Source organism: Temnothorax curvispinosus, unplaced genomic scaffold (assembly GCF_003070985.1).
Source record: "Temnothorax curvispinosus isolate PA1 unplaced genomic scaffold, ASM307098v1 QBEX01004775.1, whole genome shotgun sequence".
Classification (NCBI taxonomy): Eukaryota; Metazoa; Arthropoda; class Insecta; order Hymenoptera; family Formicidae; genus Temnothorax; species Temnothorax curvispinosus.
The window spans coordinates 52976-65110 of record NW_020214555.1 but is presented as its reverse complement, the minus strand read 5'-3'; the positions used below and the strand labels follow the sequence as shown (position 1 = coordinate 65110).

The window sequence follows — 12135 nt, the reverse complement described above, 5'->3', positions numbered from 1 at the left end:
CTGCAATTAAAAACATGTGATTATTTAGAAAAAATTGCAAAAAAAAACAAAAACTAAACCTTTATTTAGTTTTTTATCTATATTATTTGTGTAGCATATAAATATAAAGATATATATCAATCAATTAATTTTTATTTCACCCCCCTTCCGGGGTTGAAAAGGCGTTTCTTTCAGTAAAAACGTTCCCAAAAACCTTTACAAATTCTGCTATACAAATAAAATCATATACATTATACATTCAATCATTAATCGTATACATTTTATATCTATAATATAATTTTTCTTATTTCTTTTTTCCCCGACCTGGTCATTGAGCGACCTCACATCTCATTTCCCTTCCCTTCGTCTTCCATCCGGCACCCTTCTGGTCATCTCTTTCAGTTTCCTTTAATTCCGCACCCCTCTGACTTTCTCCTTTCTGTCGTTGCTCTTCCCTTTTCTTTCCGGCTCTCTCCCTCCTCTTGTTTGATGCCTTCCTTCTTTCTTATTCTACGTTCACTCTGCAAATAACTGCATTAAAGATTATTCTTACATTCTTACAATCTTACTTCCTTCTCCCCTTTCTCTCTCTTAATGCTTCTCTCTTTATCTCCTTTTATCTCTCTTTTCCATCCTAAATTTCTCCTATTGTTTTTTCTTCCTATCTGCTTCGTCCTCGTCCGTATCCATAAGGAGATTCTCCTCCATCCTTTTTGCTCTTTCTTCCTCCATGATCCTCTTTGGCCTCCCGCTTTCCTCTTCTCTCCTCTCTTTTCTCCTTTCTTTCTCCTCTCTTTCTCTTACCCTCGTTTCCACCGACTTGTCCTCGTCCATTTTCACCCTCAATCCGCTCTCTTCCTTTCTCTTTGAATCCAATACCTTCCGCTTATCCTCCTCAACAAAAATCATCTGTATTATTCTCTAATCTTTCTGACTAACTTGCCGCTGTATTAGCCTGCCTTCTTCTTCTCTCCAGCTCTGCCATCCATTTATCTCTCTCTCCTTTACTATTCAGTATCCTTATGATCTTCTCGCCAATTCCTTCTGGCTTCTCCTCCTCCTTTCCTCTTGTGCACCGCTCTAACACACGCTCCCATGTCTCTGGTGCTGCACCACATATTCTACAGCTTCTTTTCTCTATTGGTTCCCAATATCTTCCACCTCTCATCTCATTACCTAGCCTAAATCTCGCTATCCTGATCATGGACTTCTCTTTCTCTTTTTTCTCTAGGTATTCTGGCCTTCTGATTTCTGCTATCTCCCTGTACCACCTGTTATATCTAGACTCTCTTACTCTTTCATCTCTCTCTTGACTCTGAATGTCTTTGTCTCTTCTTGTTATCTCCTCTATACTGCCTCAGCCATTTCCTCTTTTCCTTTTTATCTCCTCAGTTGCGTATCCTCTTTTTTCATAAAAGCTCCTTCTCTCTTCTTCCCAATTTGCCTTTTCCTTCCTGACATTCCCTTTTATTTCTTTCCAGCATTGTCTTGCAATCTCATTTCCCTCTCCCCTTTCCAGTTTTTCCTCGTATTTCATCGCCCTTTTACCAGCACTTACTCTCATTCTGTCCCTCTTGGTTTCCTCCCTTATCATGTATCCGGGTGTGCTCCAGTCTAGGCCCAATGTCCACTTTATATACCTTTCGTGCATTCTTTCTATTTTCTCTCTCTCTTTCCATCCTCACATTTCTGCTCCATATAAAGCTATGCTTGCTACCAGTGAATCGTATAACTTAATTCTTCTTATCCAGTCTCCTCCAAATAACTTTTTTCCTATTCCCCAAACCTGTTTCATTGCTATGGTAGCTTTCCTTACTCTTTTATATGCGCCTCCTGTCCTCCGTTCTTTTGGAATGTGTAGCCTAGATATCAGAATTCCTTTACCTCCTCTATTTCTTCTCCCATCCATTTCCATTCCATTTTCTTCATTTTACCTACTTCCTTCCTAAATCTCATTACCTTTGTTTTCCCTACATTCACTCTCAGCTTTTTTCTGTCGAAATATTTCTCCAGTCTTTTCATCGTCCTCTTCATCTCCTCTTCGTCCTCTGCTATAGCTACTATATCGTTTGCGTATGCTAACGTCCAAAATTTTATTCTCCCTACTACCACGCCTCCATCTTGCCCCCTCCTCATTGTTTCCTTTAAATCTGCCAGCAGTAGTATGAAGAGCATAGCGCTCAGCGGGCATCCCTGTCTGACTCCTTTGACCATGCAAAAGCATGATCCCTTTTCTCCTTTCACTCTTACCACGCTTCTTGTCTCTTCGTACAGATCTTCTATCCTAATTCTCAGCTGTTCACTAATTCCTTCTCTTTTCAGTGCCTCCCAAATTTTTTCTCTGTTCACGGAGTCGAATGCTGCTTTCAGATCAATAAATATTTTGTAGCTTGTGTTCATTAATGTCACCCCTCTGTAATCTTGTGCTTCTTTTTCTTCTCCTTTCTTTACTATTGGTACTATTATACCTTCTTTCCAGTCTTCTGCTATTTCTCCTGTCCTCCACGCTGTATCACATATCTCCCATATTTTTTCCTTCAATCTCTCTCCTCCCATATATCCATACCTCATTTAGCAATCCATCCGTACCTGCTGCTTTTTTCCTTTCATTTCTTTAATTACTTCTTCCACTTCCTCTCTTCTTATTCCTTCCTGCTCCTCTTTGCTACCCATTCTTTCCTCTCCCTTCCTGTCTTTTTCACGCGGTTTTACAGTTACTCCTTCCAATAGCTCCATGAAGTGTTTATTCCATTGCTCCTCCGTTATTTCTTCGCAAACCACTTTTCTACCCTTCCTTTCTCTGTTTATAAATCTCCATACTTTCTTCTCGCTAGTTGCTTCTCTCCTCGCTTCTTTTATAACTCTCTCCCTTTCTATCCTTTTCTTCTCTTTTATTTTCTCCTCATATTCTTTTTTCTTTAGAATGTACCTCTTTTTATCTACTTCTCCCTTTCTCCATTTAACTAGTTTCTCTCGTGCTTCTCTCCTTAGTCTTACACATTCACTATCCCACCATCTGCTGTTTTTCTTCGATCTCTGGTCTTCTCTTATTTCTTTCCAAACAGCAGCCTGTTTTACTGCGTTTTTTATTCCCTCCAATATTTCTTCTATGTTAATGTGCACTGAGTGCGCATACTAGTTCTGCCAATAAAAAACACTACTTATGGATGCTCCGTACATATTTTATTTTAAATCTTCTTGCATAGATCAAAGCTATCGTGTTTTTTTTGCTTGTTTAAAACATGTTTTTTTTATACCTTAGTTTAAAACACAAATAAAACATAAAACATTGTTTTAAACAAAAAAAACAATGTTTTTTGTTTAAAATAAAAAAAACATGTTTTTTGCCAACCCTGATTAATCCAGTCGTTATCTGGATAATTCTGTTGGGGTTCCGAAAAAAATGAATATTTTTTGAATTCTTTCGAGAATCGTTTTTACACGTTTTTATTGAACACGTACTCATGATGATATGTCACAATATCACTTGGTACAACCTTAGTTTTGAAACTGACACTTAAAAATGGTTGCATCTGGCATCTGCGCAGAACCGTATGAAATTCGTCACGAGTATGAGCACACCTGTGTTCTTCCACCATGTATGTCAATAGTCGAACCCTGGAGTCGGAGAGGATCGGATCGACGGGATCGGGTCGATCGGGAGCGGCAGCCATATCAAATAAGAGAAAAATAAGAAGTTAGTGAGAGAGAGAGAGAGAGAGAGAGAGAGAGAGAGAAAACAAGTTAGAGAAAGAAAGAGGAAAGATGAAAAATACAAAGAATTGAACTGTGAGAGATGAAATCTTTGTGACTTTGTGTGAGAGATAGAAATAATCTTATATTTATATATTTAAAATGTGAAATTGCATTAAAATAATTTTATGTCGTAGCCTTTAGAGGAGCAAAATAATGGAACTTATATAAATGTCTTGCAATCATAGAAACTTTTATATACAGATCTTGTTTCTTGTAGTTGTGTTTTGTTACATTTTCTGACCTTTTTAGAAGAATGAGTTAAGTTAAGGTTAGGTGGTGCAACCGAGTCTAAAGCATTGAGAGGAAAAAAGAGACAGAGAGAGAGAGAGAGAGAGAGAGAGTACAAAGACAAGATTTTTAATTTTTTAAAAGACTATTTATTTTATAATTTTAGATCGTTACTTGGAAATTTGACTGCATGAAATATTGTACGTTTAGATGAAAAATGCTTGGCACGTGAATTTTATCTCCGAGGCAGTCCGAGGAAAATGTACCTACTGGATGCTCTGTGGTATGTAAAGCAAGGTTTTGAAAAGTTAAAATTGTTCAATCGCTATTTGTTGCGATTATAACTGGTCTTGTTGCAGGTAGATCACAAGATAATGAAAATATCGTACAGAAGAGAGTATTGACATGTAATCGAGGAATTTGACATGGAGATTCAAACATTTGTATTCTTTGATTTAGAAACAACTGGTCTAATTCAGGGGAAGGTAATGCCAAAAATTACAGAGATTGCTTTAGTTGCCGTCTCGAGAGAATCGATATGCAATGGTAACAAAAATTTTATGCCAAGAGTTTTGCATAAAATGGTGCTCCCAGTTAATCCACGAAAAGTCATACCGCCGAATGTAGAGCACCTGACAAGTGAGTTATCTCATCAGTATGAATTAATATATAAATAACTATATATAAATGGAGAGAAGAATCCAAATTATAAATAGCTTGGTTTACATTATTAGTATTTTTGCAATTCAGATACTCTATATTATAATAATCTTATGATTTTGTAGAACTGTACAATGAGGACATGCAACTACTGCAACCTTTCGAGAACAAACTTTACGAGTTAATAACGCACTTTTTGCAACGTCTCACACCGCCAATTTGTTTCGCAGCGCATAACGGCGACAAGTTTGATTATCCGATATTCTTAGGGGAACTCGAACGTATCAATAAGGTAATTAATTTACATAATAGCTCTTTCATATATAATCTTTTATTTTATTTAATAATTTGTCCCCATTAAAGATCTTTAACAATGAAATCCTCTGCATTGATACATGGAAGATGTTCCAAGATTTCTTCAAGAAAAGAGACTTGGAGCCAAAGGTGGTCCAAGATTTGTTGAACGATGAGTACAATGACTCGCTCTCCATGTTGGATATGGATGTGGTGATGGAGGAAGTACCCAAAGTTGTTGCGACAACGTCCACTGTGCAAACAATGCTTTTCTGTGGTGATAAATACACTAAAGTTATAAACAATAATGTAGAGAAGTATAGCAATGATACTAATATCCAATCGTCGAACAATCCTTTACAAGAAACGAATGAAAAAACGCCAAAGAATCAAATAATGAAGCTGGATAATGTCTTTGCACAGCGACCGTTCAAGAAAAACAACTCGAAAAAGAGATTGAATTTTGAATGTGAAAAGCCGATTAGCTTGAAACTTAATGACATTTATGAGTATATGTTCGGCTTGAACTTCTCGTATAATCATTCAGCCGAGGCAGATTGTCTTGCTATGATACGCTGCGTCATAAACATTGCTGATTTCTTCCTCGATTGGTCAGATAATCACGCAGTTCCATTGATTTGCTGCAAAAAAACGTAATGTGACGCTATTAGTTGATTGCAGACGATAAAAATAACATGAAAAATACACAAAATATAGAAAGAATACGTGTTATTGTCGTGAATTAAAGTGCAAAGCTAGTATGTACGAAATTTGTGAAGTAATATTAAGTGTACTCCTCTGCTCATATTGAATTGAAAGTGAGAAATTGTTATCATAATTTGACATGGTTCATAAGGGACGAAGAATCACTTGATTTTATGTAAACATAAATTATTTATTAAATTAAAGATCTTTTAAAAATTTTAAATTGCCTTAAATTAATATTTTTAGGATCTGTAGCTACAATTTTATAACGTATCACCATTTCCTAAAAATATAAATTTAAAAAAATTTGAAAAAATGTACTATTTAGCTGTGATTTACTTTAAGAATCACGAGTCTATGTGCACGAGTATTAAGATATGACTAATTGATGATTGAGGGAAGAAAGTATTATTTATTCATGTTTTTATAAGTTTAATATAAAGATGGCAAGATAAAGATATTTTCATACTATGCAACTGTGTAATAAATTAATTATTTTACCAATTTAAGATATGAAGCGTTTCTATGTGTGCATATATTTTTACTATATCATTCCTTGAAAATGCGAATAAAAACGAAACGATCAATTTTAAATAATCCTCATAATTGAGAAAAATTTTATTTTTGAACGTTACGTGTATAAGACTGTTTTTTATTGGCAATACAGACTTTAAATATAATTTTCTTATGAAAATGGAATTTTATCTAAAAGTTTATTGTACATTTTCAACTTTTTAATAAAATCATCTCAGTTGTCATAATCACTAATAACCGCTAAATAATAACATTTATTTTATATACTTAACGAAAGTCTTTACAAAAGAAAATATATATATACACTTATTGTTAGTACATAACAAACTAAATACATATGGATTTCGGAAAAAGTATATTTTATAAATTAAGGATGTTTTGCCTATATAGTTTCCTGCCAAAAGTTAGCTTTCAATAAAAAATTATTAAAAAAAAGACTTTGCATGCATGTCAAGCAACTCAACATTTTTTATATGTTAGAAAGGATTACCATTAACAGTTTGAGTCTGGTTTTTTGTCATTTAAATAGTATTGTTTAAGCAAAAAAAAAAAAAATTTTAGCAAAAAGTTTTGAAACTTAAAATACAATATCAATGATGTATGTTTTACATATAAAAAAAGTTTTAGAAATATCTTATTGTTTTTATTTATATTTACCGCGAAAAAATGTCGATTCTCCATAAGGAATAATGTTAATTTCATCAACTTTAAACTTAAATAACTCTTAAATTGTCTAGTAAATCACTTACAGAGTATTTTAAATTTAATTTAAAAGAAACATCTCAAAATTTCAGCCATTTCTGAATATATTTGAAATACCTGCAATAATCATTAAAATTGTTATAACTCACAAGTAACACTACCCAAGTGTAAATCGCCGATTTGGATAATTTTTTAATATGTTTTAGTAGACGTAAAAATAAGACATACGTATTTTTTTTTATCGGCGAAAAACCATATTTAGGGTGTGAAACACCCCTTTGAATTTATGGGTATCGATTTAATTGTTTTATATAAGGATTCAGTATTTTCGGCCCGAACCAAATAAAATAGTTGCATTATCAAGAGATATGAAAAATGAAAAATTTTCGACTCGGTTCGATCATTTTTAGGGGGTAAACCACCCCCTGTATTTGAAACAAAAATTTAAAAAATGCCCAGATAATTGCAAATTTCATTCAAAAATTTTGAAAAAAATATATGTTACACTCGCATCCAAAACAAAAGTGAAACTGTTTGAGGATTTAAGGGTGACCACTCTTTTATCGAATTTCTTACGTAACATTTAAAGCATCGGCAAAAATGTCCGTTTTCGGTACCTCGATTTTTGAAACTTTTTTTATGCCAAATGGTTACTTATGATGACCCAATAATTCCAGCAAAATTTCAAGAGGAGCATACGCCCCGTTTAAGAAATATAGGGGGTCAAAGAAGCTGCTATATTTTCTGATTGGATATGGTCAACTTTGACCCCCTATATTTCTTAAACGGGGCGTATGCTCCTCTTGAAATTTTGCAGGTATTATTGGGTCATCATAAGTAACCATTTGGCATAAAAAAAGTTTCAAAAATTGAGGTACCGAAAATGGACATTTTTTGCCGATGCTCTAAATGTTACGTAAGAAATTCGATAAAAGGGTGGTCACCCTTAAATCCTCAAATAGTCTCACTTTTGTTTTGGGTGCGAGTGTAACATATATTTTTTTCAAAATTTTTGAATAAAATTTGCAATTATCTGGGAATTTTTTAAATTTTTGTTTCAAATACAAGGGGTGGTTTACCCCCTAAAAATGATCGAACCGAGTCGAAAAGTTTTCATTTTTCGTATCTCTTGATAATGCAACTATTTTATTTGGTTCGGGCCGAAAATACTGAATCCTTATATACAAAACAATTAAATCGATACCCATAAATTCAAAGGGGTGTTTTACACCCTAAATATGGTTTTCCGCCGATAAAAAAAAATACGTATGTCTTATTTTTACGTCTACTAAAACATATTAAAAAATTATCCAAATCGGCGATTTACACTTGGGTAGTGTTACTTGTCAGCAACCCCGTTCAGTGGATTTTTTTCAACTTTTTTTGCAGCACATCAAGAAGACTAAAAAAACAATCTCACAAATTTTTATCGAGTTTTCACTGTTTTTAAGATTATAGGTAGAACATCCTTAACTTTGTTCAAAAATAAACATGAGATCAATGCAACCAAATACATATAATTTTATATGTATTTTTATCTAACCGGAAATAAGTTGGCGCTGCAAGTTCATATTTTTTAATGAACTATAGCTCAAACGATTGCTCTTTAATTGCTCCCTCAGAATCAACAATTGCTCCCCTTTTAAAATTATTATTTTTTGAGATATTTAATAAAAACAAAAAATTTCTAATTTTTATTGAAAAACATATTTATAATAATTCTATGCAACTAATTTTTCGTTTTTATTAAATATCTCAAAAAATAATAATTTTAAAAGGGGAGCAATTGTTGATTCTGCGGGAGCAATTTAAGCTATAGTTCATTTAAAAATATGAACTTGCAGCGCCAACTTAATTCCGGTTTTTATCTATACGTACCTTTATTGTAGATACACCTTTAATATGTTATTATAGTTATAATGTTATATGTTATGGTTATAGTATGTAATGTAATATGCAAATATAAATGTTAATTTATTTTAATTAATTAATTCTTATTTTATAAAAGTCTCTCAACAAGTTTTTTATTAAGGGGATGCTGGAGTGACGGCCGAATTTCCTCGATGTCGATAATATCAACATTTCTAATTTTGTTTTCCCTATATATATAGATACCTGTTTTTGTCTAACGAAATGACATCTGTCCTTGTTCGATTGCTGCGCCATCTCTCGCTATACGCAATACTAATACTCATCATATCAACCTGCATGTGCTTTTGCATATATAAAAGTTGGACACATATACAACTTTTTTTCTAGACTTTTATCTAGACTTTTTCTAGACTTAGTTCTAATTGCACGATATTGTTCTTAAATGTTTTCTCTAAGGGTGCTGTAATCTTATTTTGTATATATAAACTGCAGTATTTTTGTATTAAGCAAATATTGTCGTCAGTGACAGCTCTATATGTGCCGAGAATTTTAATTTTTTTCGTTTTTGATGTAAAATCGACTGCAGCACCCTCCATTTTTGTACATACGTACTTTAATTCTGTACAAAAATTTTTCCAATTCCGTAAAGCCAATTCAAAGTTTTGTGTGTTCAAAAAAATGTCGGTAATTACTACCACTACAGCATCCCCTTGCAGCCGTATGATTTACCGACATTATCGTTTTTCGATGGATCTTTTAATTGGCTTTATAGAATTGCAAAAATCTTTTACAGAATTAAAGTACGCACAAAAATCTAGGGTAACAAACGCGATTTTATATCCAAAACACCCAAAAATTAAAAATATTACTTATTTGGGCACAGACGCATCTGTCACCTGACGACAATATTTGCTTAAAACAAAAATTCTGCAGTTTATACATACATAATATTTATCATCTGCCCTTGAAAAAACATGTAGGAATAATATCCTGCAAGTAGAAGTAAGATTCAATGCGTACAAAAAAAGATCCATCGAAAAATTATTTTAGTAATACAAATAGGACAACATGTAGGAACAATATTGTGTAAATAAAACTAAGATTCAACGCCTAGAAAAAAAGATATTCTAAAATGAAGTTTTATAAATGGAATAAGATTCATTCGATATTTTGGCTAAATTCTTCTAATTACGAATTTAATTCATACATGCATAAAATATGCGATTAGTGAAAATCTTTCTTATTAGGCTTTTAATCTTTTATACTACGTTTACGCGAGCGTTACTTTTGTAGTAACTTACGATAATTCCTTCGCGTAAACGGGATTTTGTAGTAACTTACGATAATTTACTCCGCGTAAACGAGTGAATTATCGTAAGTTACTACAGAAGTAACGCTCGCGTAAACGTAGTACTAGTCCGATTAGTGGAGTACTTTCGATTTGTACACGTAAGCTATACATATAATTTGTATATTAAACGAAAGTTTCAATGAAGTTCTAGGTACAAAAGGTGCAACATCAATTAAGTAGTATCAAATATAATTTTTTCAATTCTTTTAAGTTTTTGGTCTTCAATTTGCCACTCCACTCATCATTTCTGTACGTATTATACTTATTTAAACGTGTTAATGGGATTTCAAATCTGTAAAGCAAATTCGATAAAAATCGGACACTTATAAATATCGATAATTGCCGTCGGTCCAGGATCCCCACCGTCCCAAAAGTATGCAGGAAATATTAAAAACTCTGATATTAATTCTCCAAGGATCCAAAGACAAAATAAATTGTGCAAATTAGAAATTTGCACATATGGCTTCCTCATAGAGGAAGCTTTAACTTTCGCAAATTTGGAAATATCGATCTATTTCTAATTTTTTTTTTTTCAGTCTTTTCTACCCCTATTTCATATATAATTCTTTTAAATTCGGTTAATTAGACTTAGCTTTATATGCGATCAAAATTATGGACCTTTGATCGCGTATAAAGCTGGGTCTAATCAACTAAATCTTAAAAAATTATATATGAAATAGGAGTAGAAAAGATTGAAAAATATAATGAAATTAGAAATAGATCGATATCTCCAAATTTGCGGAAGTTAAAGCATAAACAAACATTTCTGCAAAAATTTAAAATTTTATTAAAAAAGAACCCCTTGATTATTAGCAATTTTTATTAATTCTATTATATTCTTCAGTTTTTTCTACCCCTATTTCATATATAATTTGTTAAGATTTGGTTGATTAGTTCTGGAGTTATAGAAATTTCGGTAAATTTGGCACATACACACACACATACATACAGACATTTTTTAAAATTGCAATTTTTCGATGTTTTAGAACATTCTGAACACATTCAGAAAAACAAAAAAAAATTTTTTTTAACGAAAAAGCTTTCTCTATGAGGAAGCAAAACGTATATAAATAGTTACGGAACATCTAATAGAATGTAAAAGACGTAGATTTAGTGACTGTAAATAACTGTTAGGGCCAAAGCACATATGACAGTCGTAGTCGTGGACGTAAGTAACGCACAAGCTTTAGCGTATCCTGATTTGTCAGGTCGAGGACTACGACCGTCGTATATCGCTACGCCAATGTTATGTGCTTTGGCCCTTACTATAAAAAAAAAAAAAGTAAATCGTTTCAAATTTTGTTGCTATATTTTTGTTTGTTGATGATCTGCTTGTGCGTAAAATATTATTATATAATTGGTTACATTTTTTAATGTTTACACTTTTCTCTGTAAAACCTTTTGTAAAACGGATATTCAAGAATTGATAACTTTTTATCTAAATTGTGAATCGATTTGAAATTTAGCCCCTAACTTTGAAAGAGAATACACAATATGATATTAAATTTTCGTCAACTTCGTTACATTTTAACTAACTCTTTAGAACACCCTTAAGTTTGATTGACGTGAAAACTCCAGACAAGCTTAGTAGTACCATGATGTAAAAATACAAGGTGTATCATTCCCAAGGTTGCGCAGTGAATGATCAATCAGAGATTTGCCCATTAAGACTCCATTCAGCCAATCAAATGACCATATTAGCAACTTAAGACATTACTTAAGACGGTCTTGAAATAAGATCCGACTATGAATACCGCCCTATATAGTTAAGTGTAGAAACTAATCTTAATTCATAATAAAGAATTACTGAGCGCTCACTGATCTGCTTTGTCTGTTGAACGCACCCCTTGTATTCTTACATTATGGAGTAGTACCGCGTCGTGATGGCATGAACATAGTAGTGAGCATAGTCACATTTTTTATGTATGTGTATGTATGTACATACTTGGCGTCGCGGTACTACCATATAGAAAATATCTCGCAATTAATAATTTCTGTAAATTTAATAGTAATTTAATGATACATTTTTTTTCTTAAAAAAATTGAAATAAAGT

General features: G+C 32.8%; 2 protein-coding genes across 10 annotated transcripts in view; one reads left to right on the top strand and one right to left on the bottom strand.

Moving 5' to 3' along the window:
* The first annotated feature begins 3583 nt into the window (after positions 1-3583).
* On the top strand, positions 3584-6093 carry LOC112454073. Of its 4 annotated transcripts, none has more exons than XM_025015270.1 (5): positions 3584-3676; positions 4130-4246; positions 4327-4602; positions 4749-4915; positions 4987-6093. In XM_025015270.1, exons 3-5 carry the CDS (start codon positions 4389-4391, stop codon positions 5572-5574), a joined length of 969 nt encoding a protein of 322 aa, XP_024871038.1. In that variant the 5' UTR covers positions 3584-3676; positions 4130-4246; positions 4327-4388; the 3' UTR covers positions 5575-6093. The 4 variants fall into 4 exon arrangements, with proteins under 4 accessions (XP_024871038.1, XP_024871036.1, XP_024871039.1 ...); XM_025015268.1 differs by having other exon boundaries at positions 4323-4602; XM_025015271.1 differs by having other exon boundaries at positions 3602-3676; positions 4174-4246; positions 4323-4602.
* Positions 5431-12135, bottom strand: part of LOC112454072 (cyclic GMP-AMP synthase-like) — a 21034-nt gene continuing 14329 nt past the window's right edge. For all 6 annotated transcript variants that reach the window (XM_025015264.1, XM_025015266.1, XM_025015263.1 and 3 more), the window contains one exon: positions 5431-5558. In XM_025015264.1, the coding sequence (XP_024871032.1) occupies positions 5530-5558 (29 nt within the window). In that variant the 3' untranslated portion in view covers positions 5431-5529. The remainder of the gene's footprint in view (positions 5559-12135) is intronic.

What these genes read in the sequence shown, in the direction of transcription:
- LOC112454073 (XM_025015270.1), top strand. Translation starts at nt 4,389, where the DNA reads ATGGAGATTCAAACATTTGTATTCTTTGATTTAGAAACAACTGGTCTA. An exon ending in GAATGTAGAGCACCTGACAA is followed by an intron (nt 4,603 to 4,748) that starts GTGAGTTATCTC and finishes ATGATTTTGTAG; the next exon opens with AACTGTACAATGAGGACATG. An exon ending in AACTCGAACGTATCAATAAG is followed by an intron (nt 4,916 to 4,986) that starts GTAATTAATTTA and finishes TCCCCATTAAAG; the next exon opens with ATCTTTAACAATGAAATCCT.